The 21,623-nt window shown below is 40.4% G+C and overlaps 1 protein-coding gene across 1 annotated transcript in view; it reads right to left on the reverse strand.

Annotated features, from left to right (window-relative positions):
- Positions 1 to 21,623, reverse strand: part of ablim2 (actin binding LIM protein family, member 2) — a 74,024-nt gene that overhangs the window by 15,487 nt on the left and 36,914 nt on the right. The window contains exons 7-14 of the mRNA XM_073475269.1: positions 16,815 to 16,902; positions 15,338 to 15,396; positions 13,110 to 13,187; positions 12,824 to 12,967; positions 10,289 to 10,406; positions 8,199 to 8,489; positions 2,626 to 2,733; positions 173 to 226 (exon numbers count right to left, since the gene is read on the reverse strand). Coding sequence (XP_073331370.1) covers positions 173 to 226; positions 2,626 to 2,733; positions 8,199 to 8,489; positions 10,289 to 10,406; positions 12,824 to 12,967; positions 13,110 to 13,187; positions 15,338 to 15,396; positions 16,815 to 16,902 — 940 coding nt within the window. The remainder of the gene's footprint in view (positions 1 to 172; positions 227 to 2,625; positions 2,734 to 8,198; positions 8,490 to 10,288; positions 10,407 to 12,823; positions 12,968 to 13,109; positions 13,188 to 15,337; positions 15,397 to 16,814; positions 16,903 to 21,623) is intronic.

A 21,623-nucleotide genomic window follows, 5' to 3' on the forward strand; every position in this document is an offset into this window, starting at 1 on the left:
CTTTTACACCAGCGCTATGCATGTAGATCCATGGAGTCTACTGGACGAGTGCAGGCCTTCGAAAAAAAAAAAAAACAGGAAGGAGATGAGGAGATGACTGACAGGCGACATGCAACACATCGTGCAGAGACCAGACCAGAGAAGGAAGTGTTAACAAGGAAGAAGACTGTACCATGCTGTCTGTAGATGGGGGGTTTTCTATAGATATTATCTTTGACCATAGTCTCTGAAGATGGGGACAGACGCAGAGGAAAGAAAATGGAAGAAGCCAATATGGGAGGGAGAGAAAGAAAGAGAGAGAATGGAGAAAAGAAGCATGAGTTAGCAGTTATTGAAAGATGAGATATTTTGAAGAAGCCAAAGGAGGGAGGGAGGCGCAGCAGAGCTCGATTCAACATATTTTTCTTTTTTTTTTTAATGGCACATCAGAAACATCAGCACTTTTAATATAATTCATGCAACATATTCAAAATAAGTCAGTGTCTTGGTGTTTGTTGAATGGGAGGTTATTCGATGCAGAACAATTCAACGACACTCAAAGGATAATATCAGAAACCACAAATGGCCCCCAGGCATCAAACGGTACCCTTGTATTAGCACCCTTTAGAGATTTTAAATCAATAAATTAATAATACAAACATCACAACAATAGTGACAAAGCTGAAAGGTAACTGACGTCTTGTTGTACCGGGAGAGGAAGTGCCTCTGGAGGATAATGGGGACAGTATGAGGCTTATCTAATCCATCTTAGTGTCAGTGGACCCAGACAGGCCTCTGAACGAGATGCTTAGTAACAACTGTCACACATTAAGCCACAGCAGAAACATGACTCACAATAAAACAACACATCTGGGCTTTTTTTTTTTCTGGGCCTTGTTTCAGTGCCTGCCAGAATCTGAAACAATATCCATATAAAAGCAATAAGGACGATGACTATGAAAGCCATTAAGTGGATAATCACTGGCTGTTTTTTCCACTTAACTTGCTTCCAACATGGGAGTTTTTTTTTTCCCTTGCTTGACTGACAGTGTAATCGTCTATGGGAACAATATGTTGGATCAAACCTATTTTTCCTTGTGAGGGACTGAAAGTACTGAAGGAAATGCCGTTTAACGTCAACTCCTGTCCAAGTATAGTGTAAATGTAATTCTAAGTGATGCAGTTTCATGTCAGGTCATTGCTTGCTTCTCACAGAGAAATTGCTATGAAATAAGCAAATAGTAAGGACACTGGGAATAAAAGAGTCCTGGATGTTTACAGAATACAATCCATAAGACGAAGGCAAGAAAGTGTGAAGACATTGGGCCTCATGCAAGAACCACTCATTTGAACAGAGCCAATCTTAGGTGGTATGATTGGGTGGTCGAGAGAACTGTCTCTTCAAACTACAGTAGTCCATATCTGTCATACAAGTCATGTTCAGAAAGTCTGCCTTCCTCAAAAGTGTAAAAAAGGACTAGGTTGACGACCCAAAACAACATGACTGTTGCAACGTCGCAGCCACAGGTGGACCAAACCTGCTTGGTAAAGGTTTGGGAAAACACTGTGGTTAGGGTTAAAATAACTTAACTTATAGTACATACAACTGTACTTTATGTACATAACTTAGGTAACGTTATGTATGTGATGTAACTTGACTATGCTGGTAAGTTTAAATAACTCACCATCAACCTTTGGATGAAAGTCCTGTCTTTGTTTTACTAAGCTATCCATCTCGTCCCTATGCAGACCTTTGTCTGACTTCCTCCTTTGCTGCTGTAATACTTACTATGACCACTAGAGATCTTCGCCAAAGAAGAAACGCAAATATGGGTCATAATCAGCTCCATGCAATCGACCCATTTAGTTGTTTTTCTGATGAGGTTGGGCTGTAAATTTGCTCATTTCCAGCAGCGAGACTTACAGCCCTTCAATATGAAGTTCTACATTTCACTCTTAACATTTATGTTGAAACTTGCCCACAAATGGAGTTAACCAGCTAGCCATACATGGCGTCAATGATGAAATCCCTGAAACACACATCCATGTACTCATGTACAAGTGGCATTCATCAAGTTGAAGCATGTGACAAGTTTTTTTCGGTTAAGATGGCTTGCTAAATCAGACGTGGAAAACAAAGCACACATGGAAAACCTCACAAAAAAAAGTACAAGACTTAGGATAGGATTACAAAATGTTATTGCGTGAGGGCCCGTATCTAACACATGACAGATTCATTGGACTTATCTGCGTGTACCTGAGAAGAAAGCAGTCTAATGAACACCAAACACCAAATAAATATCTTGCATTTCCTGACCTCCACTGGTTGAAGTTTTAACCTTGACATAGTAATCACGTTGGGGAGGATAGAGTCACAACAAACTTAAAACTTTCAACTACAGGAGGTTAGAAAAACTATGCTTTGTATCATATCTAATAACATATTTCTGACAGAGAGACAAAGGTTCTAACAGTAAATGTAACAGCAGGCAGCAATTATTTTTGTAAATCTTGTTTGTTTTTTAATTTGGTATGATCTCATATCTTACCTTGTGATACCCCTTCATGTCACTAATGACAGCCTACTCTGCGGAACGTGTAAAGATGTAGGAAATATGAAACTTTGAGTTGCGACCCAAGGCCTACCTGGTATGTGGAAATGCCGGGGAGCAGCCACGTATGTAGAAGCAGAGGAGGGGGATTTGCCATCAGAATAGGTGGATAAGCTGGGGGTACTCCGACCGCTTTCACTACCTCCAGTTTGGTAGGCAAAGGGTGGGCAGTGGATATGAAAGGGAAAAAGGGAAAGGGGTTGGGAGAAAAGTGCAAAAGTGCAGCATTATGGTAACCATATTGATAAATCTCAAATACAAAGTTGTTATTATTACAATGATGCAGGTGACTTGATAACCCAGCCATTTACTGTATTTAATTTTTTTTTAGAGATTTTGGTAGAGAACCCTACCGGTCTAGTGACGTGTTAAGTGACGGGACACAAAATTCATCCTGTAGGATTTTGAAAGCTATCGTTTTAGCATAGATAATGTCATACTATGTTGTCCCATAGATCTAATGTCCCAGCAACGGTCCCAGTCTCCTGGGAACTCCAAACACTAAGGTGAGCTTGGTGATGTAATCTCCCAAACCTATCCAAAGCATTCTGCCAACCTGTCACATCTGGAACGCCGCCACAGGAAAGCATGCCTGGTGCCTGGACCACCTCATGTGGCTCCTCTCATTGCCAAGCAGCACCACTTTAAAAAGCTAAGTACTATTGCATGGATTCAGATCAGCCATTCTTCACAGAAACCCTTCTTTGGCCAAATACATCTCCAATTGTATTCATTTTACCCGATGCATGTGACTTTAGGTGAGGGCTGGAAGGAAGTCTGGCCAAGTAAAATGATAGCTTTCCTTCCTCATTCACAACCACCGTTCAATGTAAAGCATGAATTACTTCGGCCAATCTTTGTAACTTGTAGTCAATGTCACACTCCCTTTTACCCTCACTGGAGAATGAGACCCAATGATACACCCTAACACTGGGTAACTGCTACCTTTCACCTAGATAGAATAGTCCTCCTTTTAAGGTGCCAAACCTGAAGATGCTGGTCTTGGCTGTGTGACACATACAGTATGTGGTTGATGTAAATGGATGGCGTCTGTTTAGTGGGAGATACAACTCAGACATCGAAGGATCAAAACACAATGTTTCAATGAGTGCTTGCCATCGTGATCCACTTTTACCTGTGGTAACTTTTCTGACACTTTCTGCTTAAAACCCAAAAGGAAACCCATTTAGCAGCGTTGATTACAGCTACTCTTCAATTAAACTGCAGGAACGAAGAGTATTTGCAGCTGCTCCTTTGAACACTTGTCACGACCATGGATCAGCCGGTTGCTTTTAAATATCAGCAACTCAAGACAAGCTCCTCATTAGTTAAAGATGTACCTTTAAGCAGGTAGTCCTGTTCTGCTGGAGACGCAAATCCCTGCAGGGATGGACTGACATGCCAAGTCAAACCAGACCATTTACACACTAAAGCCCTGCTGGTTTAGGAAAGTCCCCACAAATGTTCAGAAACAGCTGTCAGAGAAGAGCAGCTATTGTTCAGCTCTATACTCTATAATGTATTCAACAATTTACTTCCACTTAGCTTTCAAGCTTAATGCTAAGTTCTTGCAGACATGTTGGCAGTGGTCTGCTCTCATCGTCTATTCATTCACTCATCATTCATTGTTGCCCAATGGATTTTATTGCATTTGTCTGTTTCTTCTGAGTGACAGTGTAGTAAACATTTGCATTTTGCTGACTGCATCCATGTGTGTTTTCTATCTATGATCACAACCAGGGTACGCCCCATCGTGTCGCGTCACAGGCAGGCTGGGTGATGGAGTCACTGACACCCCTCAGGCCAAAAGTAATAAACACTCTACATCCAGAGCTTTAAGGAAGAAACAGAGAGAGAGATTGGGAGTGTACATGAGAGAGTGTTAGCTGATTGAACACACACTCGTCTCCCTCGGACAACCATCGGCAGTGATCTGGATGCAAGTGGATGAGATCACCGACACACACACCAGCGTTGTTAATGCTGGTCTGAGTGATCTGCACGCACACACAACCTCGCACACACATGCCCCATAAACACACACACGAACACACCAGAGTAGTGTTAGTGCAGGCCCTAAATGTAGGGCAGATCCTCCACACAAACATCTGGAGCTAAAGTAGGATGTGTCGGAGGATTGGAAAGTTTAAGGGAGGAGATGTTAACGGATTACACATTTATCAAAAGGTGGAGGCCATTCATTAATCAAAAACCAATAACACAGTAACAAGATATAAAAGATGGTTTGAGAGTCATGAAAAAGGAATGGGGAAATAAAAAATAAAAAATTTAAAAAGCATGCCTCATTCATCCCTGCATGGTCCTTACCTCAACTCGCTCTCAACTTCCACCATTAGCCAACACATCCTAGTGACTAGTTTCTTAAGTCCTACTACAACAGAAACTCATCTGAGGAAACCTGATGGATCATGAAAGCATGAGCCTGTTGCATGAAAACAAATAGCTCTCTTTCACGGTATGTTAGGAACAGCTAGGGCTTGAACGGGGCTAGCAGCACTCTATGTTACATGCCACTGCAACTGGCAACCAGACCCCTAAATTACAGCTCGGCCTGCTCGGACTATTTCATTCCTCTGTTCCCCCTGCTCTCTTTCATCTCTCCAGATCGGAGAAGTCTCAGCCTCTCCGCCCTGTCATGGAAAAGCCACCAAAACCCTGGACCGCGTGTTCGTGATTTTCTGAACAAATGTTCAAGTGGGAGCTCATGCCGTTGCCCTCTTTACCTCTTCCTTCTAATCAGCCGTGGCTCCAGCGAGCACATGTTAGATGTGTTCCTGCTTTAAGGTTTCTGTACAGAATCAATGTAACATATAGCCTTCTACAACTTCTTGATGTTGTGGCAACTCTTAAATTAGGGCTGTGACTTTTTGCTCAAAATTTTAATGACAAACAACTTAATCTGAGATTTGTAATGATCTTGTGTATGTGCACAACAGGCCTCACCTTGTACAGTCTTGTGTAGCAGGGGGCCTAAACTAAGCTATCTTAGCTAATGCATAATGAACAAAACTAGTGATGTGCATGGATAATGATAACATTAAACTGAAAAGTAATGTGTGGAAAGGTTAAAGATTGAACTCCACAGATTAAATAATTGTGTTTGAATGCAAGGCTGTTTGCTAACTCAACAGAATAGAACTGTCTTAAAGTAATGTTAGTTTGTGGTTTGTAAGAAATTGGCAGAATTAAAAGGTGTCTTCAAAGGTATAGGGTGCAGCGTAGCAGTTTGCTCACTCTGCTCATTTTACACTTTACTGCAGCTCTCCAGCTGTAGCACCAAGCTGCCATTTGCAAAACAGCCCAGTGAGCCTTGGAGCTAAGTTAGCTGATTCGAGTCTGCCGGCACCGCAACCTCTGATGTCAGGGGTAGTCACTGCGATCAATAGTTTAGCATAATGCTAAGTGGATTGTGTTTGTTGTACTTGATTTAATTATCTCTTTTTAGGTGACAACCCTGATACAAATGTTAAAAATCAAATGATCTAATGTTTATATGATCCGTACTAACTAAAACTGTTTTCATATATTGGAAAATACTATTAAAAACTTATATTTGATCCCACTGATCAACTTTGGGTGCTCATTTCTTCACCCTCCATGCTAACATGCATATTCTAGTGAAACTGTGTATAACAAAATTAAAGGAAAACCACAGATTCTACCACTTGTGATTTGTATTTATATCTCTGATTACTGGTTTTGCAGTACAGTTGCGAGCAAGCAAGATTAGCTGCTAATTTATTTGAAAGTAGATGTGAAAGGAGGTGCACAAAAAAAAATAGCATCCAACCTCAACAAGCCCTCATTGCACAATAAACCAGATGTGAGCACTGCAAAGGTAGCTCAAATTTCAACCAGATAGTTGGACCGTAAACTGCAGATGTTGAAAACAGAGAATTTGGTAACTTAACTGTCATTCTTGGTTTCTTCTATGATTGTCTGACTGCTCATTCGTAAATCTCAGCACCTTTGTCAGTGAGCACAATGTTAAAACCAAAAGAATTGTAACAAATCTGAAATCCAAGTTCCTAGTTTTACTCTAAACTGTGTCATCGTCTATTTTCTATTAACTCTTCCCTGTTTCTAAATTTGGAAATTATAACATTTGCAGATGATGAGTATACTGGATATCTAATGTAGGCGCACGGTCTTTTAAAAAAGGTTCTGCCGAGTCTTCAATAACACAAGCTGACTAATCCCTATATCTTATCTCTTTAGTTTGCAGTTGAAACATTTTGGTATTTGTCAGTGCCTTGGTCAAGGGAGTTGTTTCCAAGGAATACATTTGCTGATAATGTTCTTAGCTGTGCCTCTTGTCAAAACAACAGACGTCACCAATGATTCTTGTCACCCTGCCTGCAAACCTCAACGTCTTTGTTTATCAGTCATCAGATCCCACAGCCTGCACTCTTCTCCAGATTCACATTGAGGACAAAAGCAGGTCAACATTCTAAGTTAAAGTCTAACACATTACAATAAACAAGGGAGTCATTCAGGAAAAACAATGGGGGTAGATTAAAGGTCAAAGGCAGACAAACAATAAAGTTAACAATCTGAACAGACAAGCACAAAAATTAAATCCTCCTTCACTGTCCTCTAAAAGATCACTCGGGTCTATATCAAGTTAAACCATGCACGACAACAACCACGTCCACAGACACAAGTGAACACGGCAAGCAGAATGAGAAAAAACTGAGTGATCCTGAGAATGTACCTTGATGCACCCCATGAAACCCGACAACACCACAGTACCGGACAACATCACACAACCTGCTAACCATTCCAGTAGGGGAGGGGAAACACAGAAGAGAAAGACTAGTTGTATTTTTTTACCGTTAGGAGGAGGTAAACTGAGATGCAGGGATGTCCTAGGGTTAGGGTCAGGTAGGGGGTCCAGTTTGAACCCTGAGGGGTGAGGAGAACCAGGGGTTGAGGAGAAAATGAATCAAAGGGAAGTGGTTGGACAAGCCCTTTCTGCAGGGTTGCAGCGTGCAAGGGGAATGTTTCCAGAACTGATTTGTGATGTTGAATCCAAGGACATGTGGTATCGTGCATAGCATTAGCAGTTTCATGGCTTTGGTTCAAGAATTAATGAAAATAAATCCTCATGATTGATCAAACAGTGGTTACAGACTGAAATGCAGTGCAAGCAAGGTCAGACATTCTGTTTCCTGTTATGACTCATGGGTCTATGGTGAACCAAAAGACCCAGGGTACCAGTTTCCAACACATGGTTAATTTGGTGACGGACCACTGCCCATGCCGATTGAAGTCAATTCAGTGGTTGTATCACAGCACTCACATTCTTTAGGACCTTTGGTCTTGGTCAAACACAGAATGGACCGGCAACTTGCTACAATTAGAGTTTTATGTTTGCAACCCTAAATCCAAGGGTTGCAAACTTCTGTTCTGCTTGGGAAACACCTTGGAAACCCTGCATTTGGGGAACTTTGAATCCCCTTTCAAATTTTAGTTTTTGGGGAAGTTCTTGAAAGGGCTGACAGTTTTAGTTTCTGTTTGACAACAGTAATGCAAGTTGTCCATTGTCTGTATCTGACCAGGTCTCGGTCTCACGTGCTTTGATACCTCTGAAGTAAGGGATGTAGTTGTGCTGCTGCAGCATGGCCAGGGTGGTGGGGTTTAGGTGAAAAGACAAGCCTGCACTGCCACCTGGTGGTGTGGGCGAGCATGTGCCACCACCACCACCAACGCCACCACTCCCCTCAGTGCCACCAGAATAGTACATGGGGAGGGAAGATGAGTCCCTTGCACAGGTGGAGGGGTACCTAATGGCACCCATGAGGTTTGGAGGCAAAGGGAGGGAACTGGAGTCACGGGCCTGGCTGCTGGGTCTACTGCCAAGGTATACCTCAGGCCCTGAATGACCAATAAGATTACAGGACACATGTTGAGTCAGATGAATTGTGAAGGTATTACGTTTCTTTTTAATTATGTATTTTTGCAATTGCATGGAAAAAAGGGAATAGTAGGTATAAATCCTATAAAAGGTAAATAAATTTGTAATCCTTTAACATAAGGTTGACAGCACACAGTCAATCCCTAAATATTGATCTTAAAGATTAAGGATATCCCATGAAGCAATCCTTATATCTTCTTCAAATGTTTAAATGGAAGAACTCAAGCCACAAGACAGTTCATGGCCTAAGTTCTAAGATGGGGCAACAGTGAAATTATTATTCTGAATCAGGGCCTTTATTTATCAAGTGTCTCAGAGTAGGAAATCAATACCAAGTGCCAAATAATTCTGAAATGCATGCACATTTGTGTAAAAACGTTTTTATCAACACTCCTAACTTGGGTAATAACTACTATCTGTGTTTACTGCATATTTAGAGCTCCAGAGGTGTCCAAGCCAGGACATGCACACACTTTGCAACAGTGATGATTTGGATCTATCAGAACCAATAATTTAAGCAGTGATCAATCTATCTTATTTGCCAAAGGCAAGACTACAATTTTTTTGAGATGTGTTCAAATTGTATTCATGTATTTTCCAAGAGTTGTTGACTTTTAAGTTGAAAGCGGATTTTGACAGTGGGAGAGAAGATGCTCTCCATGTCGTGCGCCACAGCCTACACAGGGTTTGTGACATCACTGCTGCACATTGAATAAACCATCCAACAGATATTGGCTAGAGCTGCAAAGATAAATCAAAGTTATCTACTATTTGAAAAGATTAATCTTTCAAACATCCTTCTTCTTTGTCAAAACCTGATGCCTATACTACCAATGCAATTTAGCCAGCGACAGTTGGTCATAAATATGGGTGCAAACATGCTAGTAGCAGCTTATGTAGCCTGGAGCCACTAGCCTAAAGCACAGACATCTGGTAAGCTTCCTATTTTCGAACTCCACACCCCGTCTGTAGACACAAAGGCTGTTAACAACTTTTTTCTCATACAGTAGTACTCCCTAATAACTGTAAACAGTAAGCAAGTGGCTGCCAGGGTTTACTTAACAGCCTGCTATGGAAATGACACATTGGGAAATATGAGATTTACGATTGGTATTGATTTTGGAATACACATAGTGCTAAAGTGGCATTTTCTGCATTTACATTTTCCCAATGATTAACACTCCAAACCACAGCTGCCAGGAGAACATAAACAAGTCCATCCTTCTCCTTGCTAAAAGAAATCCATGTAGGAAGTTTCATTACTTTGTGTTTGTAGTCCTACGTCAGTACACTTCCTAGCAGGAATTCTGAGATTCTTGATAAATACAGGCCCAAAACAGGAAATAACATCACTTCCAATTGAAGCAATGCTTGAACAGGATGTATCATACAAGAGTGAATTGCTGCTGTCAGGGGAAAAAAGTTTATTCAGAAGTAAAGATAGCAGATGTTTACTTAGCTTGATAGCCATTCTGTTTTCAGATCATCCAATGGGTTTGGACAGTGTAATAAAAAGGTGGTAGATTTTAATCAAACCGTAGAGGTTTTAGCTTAAATACAGTAAGCAAGCATTTTTTCTTCACCATCTTATTCCCTATGATTCACTATTAAGAAGTACTGTCAGGAGGAAAGAGTATGCATGTGATGTTACAAGATTCATGGGTAATGTGATCCTTCAAGAATTGAGAAATAACTTTTTTACATGACAACAGCATTAATGGATAATGGACTGTGTGTCATGTGGGTATGAGGCTGATACCTGGTCGGCTGTAATTCTGGGGGGAACGGCACGGGGTGTAACGTCCATAGCCCCCCAGGGAGCTGTTGGAGCTGGGGCTGGAGGGTCTCCGCTGACGGGGTGACTTCTCCCCATCGCCCTGGATGGAATACAGACATAAAGTCACCATGGGATGGTTGGCATACTAATCTTGAGTAGTGTAATTTCAATTAGACTTTCCCTGACTACTCCATGGCTAACACTGGTCCTTATTCAAAGGATCAGTCCACCCAGTCTACAAGAAACACATTTAAGGTTCTTACATGTCAATTGCTTCTCCAGCTTGCAGAACAGCCATTGACAGCTGTCAACAGACTGTTGCATCAGACCTATTTGAATCACTGACTAAATTTGAGATGCGGGCGATGACTACGATGTCAAAAAGAAGTATGATGGAGCCAGAACCACCACAATCAGGCATTGCTGAATTGGTGTTTTTCCTAATGTTGCTCGAGGACGATCGTTGCAACTGACCAGTCTCATTTTATAATGTGTAGACAAATAAAGTGGTTCATGTCTGAATCACTGACTGCTTGTGTTTCTTGCCCATCTGACTTCATTTTAGTGATGTCACCATGTTGCCATATCAATTACTTTAGTAAATAAGTTACAGTGACGATAACTAACATTATGAACATAAGACCCAAGTCGTAATTATCCTTAAAGTATATTTTAGCTGTTTTAATTCAGTAACATCTGTATGGACAATTACAACACCTAACCTTAAAACCTTTAAGAACTCTCTACACCCCTGAAAAACATTTACTTCAAACATTTACACCAAAAGGGTCTTCTCAATAATAGTAATACAACTTATTGTACCCACACACACACACACACATATACACAGACACACAAACAGGAAAGCACTGATGAAGGGTGCGACATCCACAGCGAGACATAATGTATATTACCTCAGTAGGAGTGGGAGAAAGCAGCTGGGGGGACTGCAAATGAAGAGGGGGAGAAAGCCAATGATTAGGACGAACTCATATGTGTGGTTATATGAGTTAACCATCCAACCATGAGAATGATCATTCAATGGCAGTGAATCATGTGAGGACATTTCTGATGGATGGATCGGCCGGATGAAGTGAGTCTAATATATACCGTTCAATTTACACGCTCAGGCTGTGAGCGCACTGCAAAGGAATGGGTGTTTGTGAAAGAGAGGCAAGCGCAGCGCTGATGAATGACTGTTTATGGACTTCACTGTGAGAGTGAAGGATGATGATGAGGGGGGTAGCAAGGTGAAACGTTAGGAGAAAAAAAAACTGGCGAGGGAGAGACTACAAAGGACGTTTATTCAATCAAACTTGAGGAATAAATCAGCTCTGTTCAAATCAAATCAGCTTCTCATGAATCAAATCACTTGGAGGAACACAGGCATTTTTTCACCACATGTGATATAATCAAATTAGATTACAAAGATAAACACATAAATTCAAATGAGCTAATATCATGTAATATTTGGGCCAATATTAGCTTATTAGCTTAGTTCAGCTGCATTGCTATCAGAGTATCTGTTTGTTATGATCACATTGTATTCATTAAGGGTCATTTTAAAAGTGACTCCATTACATAGTTTGTCCAGTCATGTTTATTTTTGACCTCAGCCACAGAGCTAGTGTTGTCATCCTTGTCTGTTTGTGGGTTGGTTGTTTTTCTCCAGCAGGATGACACAAAAACATGGATGTTAAAGTGTAACTCTCGCCAAAATGCAACCTAGGCTTTTTTTGTGAAGGAACCCGAGTCAAACCTTCATGTAAAAGCATAATTATGACAAAAAAGCTACTTTTAAGATTTACCGTAGTTTCGTTTTCGGGTCAAAATCATTAAAGTTTCACTTTAATGAAAAAACTGAGGCATATTGAGGTAGCTGACATCTATGAATGAGAACAAGTTGGTGTAGATGAAGGAACCTATCAGGCCATGGCCAAGTTATGTGCTCTGCTGGGTGCCAATCGAGTTTAAAAAGTCACAATTCCTTAAGTAAAAAAAAATATATATATATATAATATAACATAATATAACATAACATAACATAATATAATATAATATAATGTAATATATGATATAATAATAAAAATAATTGTAATCATATATAATTTGGTTACGAATGTTCATTAAGAAATCCATTGTAAAGGTTGGTGAGGTGAACTATTACTAATGATTTAATCAATGGTCAATAAACCATTAATAATCATTGATAGAGCAGTTACAGGCCATTAATAAGAAAAACTGTTGGGAAAAATCTCTAGCTCATAATCAAAGTCCTTATTAAAATGTCATGATTTATTGGAATTATTTTCATTAAATTCTCATCTATTATTGTACATTGTACAGGTTTTGAAAATCTTGATCTACAGTGTAAATAATATTTAAAAAATATATATTGTACAACCCTGTACAACCTGAGTTAAAAACTTGAGTAAATGTACCTGGTAAATATCCACCACTGGATTAGAGAGATGTAACTTTATAAAGAAGAAGTGAAACACAGCGAGGCTGCTCTACCTCTCCGTAGTGTCTCTCCTCAGACGGGTAGCTGACGTATGGAGAGTAGGACAGCATGTCAGGCCTGTCTATGTTATAGATGGCCTTGGTCTTTGGAAGGGCTGCCAGGTCCTTGTAGTCCAGCATCTCCTCTCCGAGTTTGGCCTGGTAGTAGAAAGAAGTGCTTATATATAATATGCTTTCCTGAGCATGTATAAAACAGTTGCTACAGATCAGACTCATGAGAATGCTATTGGCTAAAGCTGCTGTTGCTCCCTAGCGGTGAGTAGAGGCAGTGCAGTCTTACATAGATGACTCTGCTGGGAGAGCCCGAGGCGCTGGAAGCTGGGACTGAAGTGATGCTCTCAGATGAAGTCCGGGTCACCTGAAAAGCACACAACACACACACATACACAATTATATTTAAATATATTTGATGCAAAAGATTGAGCATGATGACAAGGAGAAATATTACATGTTTCACTGTACTCATTGTTCGTATATTTAAGCTCATGTATTGTGTGATCAAATATTTGGCTCAGAATTTCAATTTGCTTTGTTCTTCTCTTTTAAACAACCAACTCACATTGCTGCCTGTACAGTAGTTCATGAGTTGGTTACTATTTTTATTAACCGTTCTTTAGTTTATTTAGTTTAGTTTTTCTAGTTATTAGTAGCAATAATCAATAACTGCTGGTAACTGTAGCTGCCATTAGCTAATTAGCTTAGCTAGCTGTGCAGCTAGCACTCCTATTAGCCGACTCTGACTCCGGCTCTGTACTTGACACACAGACACGAGATTTAATTTATCTTCTCATCTCACTGTGAGAAAGAAAAACTGTTGAATGTATGGTAATACCTTATATAAAGGACCTTGCAATAAGCACTAGTGCTTATAAGATTATTATTAGATGCTTATTAACATGAATAAATCTATATAATTGTTAATAATAGCCTACAAACACATTTATTGAGTTTACTTCACTTACCAATTGTGTCGCTATTAAACCTTTACTATGCTTTTTTAAGCTTTATAAAGAGTAATGCATTGTTATGCATTTATTAGCACTTATCAAGACTTAACTAGGCTTGTTGCAGCTACTAGGTCTAAAGGGAGAACAATGCCTTACTAAGGTTAATAAATCCATCATTATTCACTCATTAACATTTTCTTTACTTAAGATCACAAGACATGCAGCAAGGTCTCCATGCTGGCACTGAACCCTGGCTATCACAGTACATAAGCTATTGAACTTTTTATTATTGTTGGTATATTATGTACACTGTACGTAAGTAACACACAACGGTACAGCGGTGCTATTAGTGAAGCTGCACCAGGCAATCACTCCTAATCACAGTTCTTGTTAAAGCACAGACGTTGAGACAGAGAGTGGACTTTCTTCTTCAGAGACAATTAATATGTCCTCTCTGTCTTTCAAGTTGTGTGAGTGTACTCTACAGATCCTACAGATGCAGGTACTGACACACATCAGTCATCTCCACTCCCTGTACATGCACCGACAGATAATCGGCATAATCAGTCACTGACCAATCAAAGATCACACTAGGTGGCCCGTGGGTGCGCTTGCTGCTGCTCAAACTGACGCAGCTATAGTAGTAAGGTGTCTACAGTTATGATCAACCCATGCAGCAGATGCTTATGGTGGGGTCTGGGTGGGTGCAGAGCACACAGGAGCACCAACCTGCTGCTCAGGGGCATCATTGATCTGTATCCGGACCTGCTTCTGGGAGGGAGACGGGTCATGATGAGGAATGAGGATGGGAGACGGTGGAACGGCAGACACTGAATGTAAAGCTACAGGGCTGCTGATGTAATGGTACAACAATGGGATATTGTCCTGAACTCTCGATTTAACCCCTCCTCCCTTTCATCGTCACTGGACAGTCACATCCTCACTGGAATTACTCATTTGTCTTAACGTTGTCATGATGAACTTGTCTCATAGTTACTAGAACCATATTTCTATTGCTAAATATTTTAAACACTAACATCTATAACTGCCCACAATGGTAGTCTAATACTATTTTACGCCAAGGACAGGTCAGAAATGTCTATAAACACTAGTATATAGTACATACTACATACTGTACAATAGAATGCTGCAGGAATCCTAAGGAGTCCTAAAATGTGAAACTAGTCTCCCACACCATGACTGTGGACAGGCACGCATCAGATCTGTTTTCATACACATAAAGACAATTGAGACAACAGCAGGCGTAAACCTTTTGCTTACTGATCCAAGTTCGAACACAGGAAACCCAAAGAAATCTGGACAGTTGTTGAGAAACCTTAAAAGGTTTCAGTGCTTATCAGGGAGGTCAAGGACTAAATGGTAAAGTTACTTTGTAATCTTTAATCTTATCTTCCAACTTCCAGCTGTCTGATTAAGAAACCAAAGTTATCTCTAATCTTCCCATATTGCATCCAGGTACCAAGGTTTTACGAGATGAGTCCCTTGGTCTTTGGTTGGCCTCAAGCATCCTATCTTTGTTTGACAAGTATACAGCACCCACCTTGCTCTTTTCCTCCTGCTTGGCTGCTTGTCTGCATGGAGGATGCCAGATAGCAGATCCTGAAGACACAGAGACAAAGACGACAACTATCAGAGAGATTTTTTCCAACATGTCACTTGTCTATTTGCATTTGCATTGTCGCCAGCAGCGTGGCTCTTTATGTGTCTGGAGATGGCAGTAGCGATTGGTTGGTTAGGGTCTATAACAAAAAAATAACAGAAAATGATATATTTTGGAATAAAATAAAAACTTTATTCTCAGAAAAAGCATTCTCATACCATTGGTGGTCCCCTGAATTGATACCTGCACCATCATCAGGTCAAAATTCACTATTCTAGTCCTTTGGTTGACGACTCAACACCTATAAAACCAATTCCCTTTGTCCTCAGCAGTTCTTTGTGTTCAGTGCTAATTAGCAAATGCTAACATGCTAATTTGCAAAAAACAGATGGTGATGAATATGGTAAACATTACAGGCTAAACATCATTGATGGTGACGTTAACATTGTTAGCATGCTAACATTAGCATTTAGCCCCGAAGCAGCATTGTGCCTAAGAATAGCAAAACAGAGCTGCTAGCACGGCTGTAGGCCCTTAGTCGGTTACAAATGATGCTGCTAGTTGGGTCTTTGGGAGCCTATATTAGAGCCACATTTGACTTACAATCTTATTTTTTAGTTATTGCTAGTGTTTGTTTAATGCTCTATTGCTCTAGCCTGCTTAATATTATTCTGCTTCTGTTTTTCTTTATACAATAAGCTCTGAAAACAAATTTAAATCCTGGCACTAGCAAAGAAAACACATGTAAAAAAGCATAATGCCAACAACTCTACAAACTGAAGCTATAAAATCCATTATAATGTTTCTACTGCCTTCTAAAGGAGACAAATACCACCTTTCAAATTCATGCACAACTCTTTTCCTCATCTGCTGCGGTGACATTTACACGGCCGTGGCTTCAGAAATCTATTTCTGCTGAATCTATTCACCCTAATGTGACAACCTGCAGTTCAATAAGAGCCGAGGCACATCGAGGAGCTGAAGCAAAGCACCGACTGTTTCTCTGTGTCAATGCCACAGCAGGAGTGAATGACGTCTCTGTGAGCGTGGCAGTGTGACTCAGGCGCAAATGTGCATGATTCATTAACCAGCCAAGCTGCTAACTCCAGTCCATTAGAAACAAGCGTATCCACAATGCATCACGGTATTGGTGATATACTGCTGTTGGTGAGTGAGAGAGACTGAAGACAGGTATGGAGAGTTTAGAGACACAGGGAAAAGAGAAAGGGAACAGAATGACAAGAACTGTGTCACCACTAGATTTTTGAGCTCCGGTGCTTCTTCATCTAACAATAGATAGTCATGTGCTTTAAGATTACACCCTTTGTTGTCTGGCATGCAAAGCTACAGTACCTACCCTGACGTTTGGAGCTACACTAAAAGGTTGGAAGGAAGTTGTCTCAAAAAATTATTTTACCTTGCAGGTACATTTCTTCTCCCTCCGCAAACATCTGCTCGCAGCGGGCACAGCGGGCACATGTGGGGTGATAGTGCTTTTCTCCAGCCTGTGGAGCATAAAACAAGAGCAGGTTATGATAATGTAGCACTCATTGTAGGTTTAGGGGTACTTAAGCAATTTAGTCTGGCACTTCAATAAAGTTGAGGGACTTGCAAAAGACAAGCTAAGGTCAAAATAAAGCAGTATCCTGACTTTTAGCCTCAAGATTGAGTCAAGCTACAAAACCAGGGAAGCCAGGGAACGTCCACACCACCTGTTTTTAAGTGAGATTTTTGCTATAAATATCAATATATTCATTTTATTATGTTATAAATAGTCTCAGAGTCCAAACCCAGGTAGCCCTGATAACACCATCTGGGGAAATTTTGTCAGACTTGACACAGCTCCTCCAGAGTGACAGAAGCAAAGCCATTTGACATAAGAAAAATGTTTGGAAATACAAAAAGTACTCTTGCTAAATCTAAAGTAAGAGACGTTCGTTTCCATATTTCATGATTTTGACTTACTATGTCATAGGTTTGACTTGATAACATACTTTGTAAATTTGACTAATAAGGTCCAACTTATGAATTATTACTTTAAAATAAAGACTTATTCACTATACAGTTTGATTTAGCAACCCCAAATACAAGCAAATTCAACTTAGTATGTGATTAAGTTTGACTCACAAGTCATAATTTGCTTATCAAAAATGCTGATGCAGCGTGAATAAGGAGTGCTGCTGAGCTAATTGTAATTCAGACCCCAATTAGCATTACTTGATTAAAGTGCAACCAGCTACAAATGACATCTAAGAAAAGGTTGTGTTTCATTATGTAGCCACAAGGTGGAGCACTTGTGTTGGGTAAGGAGCAGTGTAGGTGCACTCTGGGCCGAATGGACAGCAGAGGGAGAAAGCTGGCAACCCCAGCCGTGATGAACTGACTGTAAATCAGTCGGGAGACTCCAGGTCCAGGTATTACTGGGAGAAAAAAGTAAGGCCAGGTGTTTGAGAACTGGCAGCATTTTGTGGACACCATGCCAAAAATCTCATACTTGTGCTGAAACAGATAAATAGACCGTGAAATGGAGAATAGAGGATGTTGACTTAGAAACATTCAGGGCCAGAGATAAAAGGCTGGAACTGGATTGAAATTCAAACATGGAAAGAAGGCAGGAAAGGAGATAGCACTGCTAATCCTTCCTATGTCAGAATCCAAGGGAATATTTATCATATTCATTGTCCTGCAGGACTGATAAGTCAAGGAAGAGGAGGGGTTGAGGATGGTTTGTCGGGGGCATGAACTTCTGGCCGAACGATTGAATGTTTTAGTTAGAAACGGGGATGTAGCTGGTCAGCCAGGGTTGAGGTTTGTGAACGAGACTCCTGCAGAGTTTAAGGTTTTAAAAAACAGCTGTGGTAGAGAGGTGGGAGAATCATGGCAGCCAGCTCCAATGAACAGCTACCTCATTATTTACCCATTTACATACAGACCACTGCAGAGACCAGTCACAGATCGGCACCAGTGATAAATAATCACCTCAGCAGTGAGCTGCTGGGCAATAAAGATGAATCTAAAAACAACAAAGTTTCAGTTCAACCTCCTCCACTGCTGCCAGCTCCAGTTATCGACTAGCTTCGTCCCCGTGAAGTGGACTCTCTGATCTCTGACAAATGCCATGACATTTTGAATGCTCGGTCTCGCAGTCACTGTTTCAAAGTGCAGCACAGCACAGGTAGAAAGACTGGAAACAGCTTCTGTACTAACACTGTGTCTGCTGGCAGCTCATTTGAAAATAATAAATGATACCAAAAGTGCCGTAGCAGTTATTAGTTTGCGTGTAATATAATCTTTAATATCATATAGTATTAACTCAGCGCTGGTTGAAACCTCCCTTTTCTATTTTTAAGGGATGACGAGAAACTTGTCTTGAGCGACGCAAGAACACAAATCCACACTTTCGATACAGGTGCTTTTCAGGTATACACCTCACTGCCTAACACAACACGACGCAGTAGGAAATGGAAGTGGGTGATGTCATTTAAACACAAACACTCAGATGCATGCTCTCATCTCATTCCTCATGTTTCCCCTGCTATCCAGCCGCTGGAACCTGAGAGGTGTTTATGAGAGGAGAGAACGTCGTGCGATGAAAGAACGGAGAGAAAGTGAGAGAGAGGGATTGTTGTTTGTCCGTATAATGCCGCTCTGTTGTTTCCGAGGTCACGGCGGGAGCTTCCAAGACCCCCCGTCTGAAAGCTTTCTTCCTCTCCTCCTCTCATCCCTCTCTCCGCCCAAGGAGAGTATCCTGTGTCCGATCCCTTCATCGCGGCAGAACAACAGGCCGCTTCTCTAAAAACGACATTCCTCTGCACCCATTTCTACCTGAATCTCTAATGGACTCTTTCTCCTTCAGGCCTGTCAGTCTACCTCATCCTTACTGCGCTTATTCTGCTGTCTTGTCATGTTCATTCGGCCTGCAGGATAGGTTGCATGGACGGCGGCAACGCATACGTGACCGGTTTTGTTTTATTTGACGTTTAAAACAGACCTTCTGACAAACAGCAGGAAAATATCTGACCGTACGGAACACGAGGAACAGGGGTTGTTGTTGCATATAACTGTAATCACGCTCAGGGTAATGACTGCTTCAGTTTACACTCCGATCCATCACTGCAGCTCAGGATGACATGATATTAAAGCAGCTACATTAAACCTTCAATGTTTTGGTGATTCTTGCTGCCCCCTGTGGACAAAAGTGGTATGAGACCTTGTCTCGTAAAGATCTTGATTTGGCTTGTACATGAATCTGTGATCAAAAGAAGACACAACATATTTTTAATACTATTTAACTTTTCTAAACACAGCTGTTTGCATGGTGCATGGCTAACCAGGTAATGTATCTACTTGTGGGTATGTAAGATTAATAACTGCAATATGACTCTGGTGAAACAAAGCACACTTTGTTTTAGCGATGTTACAGTTAACAGATTTGGTTGCTCGTTAGCCGAACAGTAAATTTGTTGAACAACAGTCCCTAGCATTGTTATGCCTTCATAATAATAACAGTAAGCCAGTAGTGAGATATAGCTCGGCAGAGAGGCATTAAATGTTACTTTATGAGCTTCCTTCCTCAGGCTGCATCCTCAGCACGTCGCAAAAGCAGTTTTAATTTTCAGAATCAGACCAGTCGGCCAATCTTCTCACTGACGGTCTTGTTCGTTTAGGTCATTATTGAATTGAGACGGTTTCATAAGTAGTTAAAAGTTCCTTTAAGTATGTTAATTATTAACATATTTTACAGTAATTTATTCCTTTTGTTCAAGACTTTTTTATGCAAATAAGTCTATTTATAGTTTTCTTCTGCAGCATTGTCTGCAGAACGGACTGATATTTTTATAATAATTTGTTCATAATGAAACAAAAGAGCCAATTATCTGCACAATATGTTGAAGATGTTGAAGGTATTAAACAGCTCTCAGCTTATTTATAGTCTTCATTTCATTCTTACTAACCCTAACACTTAAAATTACTTTTTGCACTTTCTTGTCATCGCTGCCAGGATGATGATGATCAGTCGGAAACACCTCAGCACTGACATAATAACCGTTTGCGTGGATTGAGCAAACGCTACTCGAATGCTGTCACTTCCTGGCTCACTCACTCAGTCATGGACATTCGCATTTGTAGGGCTGGCCCTGCTGTTGCTGTCCAGACAAAAATATGTCCAGTAAACCATGAGTCATAGTATATTTTTTTCTTAGAATCAGTGGTATAGGCTGGCGCTGTGTCCGTGTGGAAAGACCAACAGCGGCGCGTGTAAAGCCAGTGGTAACACCACTGCAAAGGTCGGGCCAGTTAAACATAAACTACAAAGTACCACAAAGTTATAAATATTACTTTGGTCTTAAAATATTTGATACTAAATGTACGTTAGTATTAAAAGTACAAATAAAAGTGAAGTATACATATATGTACATGTAGAGTATGTACATTATAAACTGTATATTATCTGATTATCAGATTCAATATGCAGCATTTTTCTGATGATCAGAATCAGTGTTTTCTGCCAATAAAATAAATAAAAAATTTCAAAACTCTGGCTCTGATACAACATGCAGACTGCAGAGTAACTAGTAACTAAAGTTACCATGTCAATGAGATGGAGTAAAAAGTACAATATTTGCCTCCAAAATGAAGATATAAGTAGCAAAAAACTCAAGTGCTCAGTGTAACTGTTCAACTGTGATCAGTACATCCCATCACCGATGACAGTGACCCAAATATATTTCATGAAGGCAGCAAAAGATGTGTTATATTATTCAGCACGACTGCATAAAAATGAAAACAAGTATTTAATGAGAAAACACATTCAAAATGTTCACTTGATCATTTCAGGACCCGTGTAATGTCCTTGTAGTGACATTATGTCATATTTGTCTTAAAAATAAAAATTTAAATTTGGCTCTGAATGGTCATTCTGAAACATATTTGTGAAAATCTCACACAAATGTCAAATTTTTGGCCGCATTTCACAGTCTGATGGTTCAAACTATTTTGGTTCGGTCAGGCAAGAGATGCAGCTGCCAGGAAGACTTTTTCACTCCACATGACTTGTTACACGGTACATTTACACTGAAGAACCTTCTTTCTCTTCATCTCTATATACTGTTCACACAAACCTGAATCAGGTCACACACACATGCAGTAGAATGACTCAGGTGTGCCTCAATGACAGCTCCAAACTTTGGATGATGACTCTAACACATCATATCTCATTACACTT

The sequence above is a fragment of the Pagrus major genome, chromosome 10 (assembly GCF_040436345.1).
Source record: "Pagrus major chromosome 10, Pma_NU_1.0".
Lineage (NCBI taxonomy): Eukaryota > Metazoa > Chordata > Actinopteri > Spariformes > Sparidae > Pagrus > Pagrus major.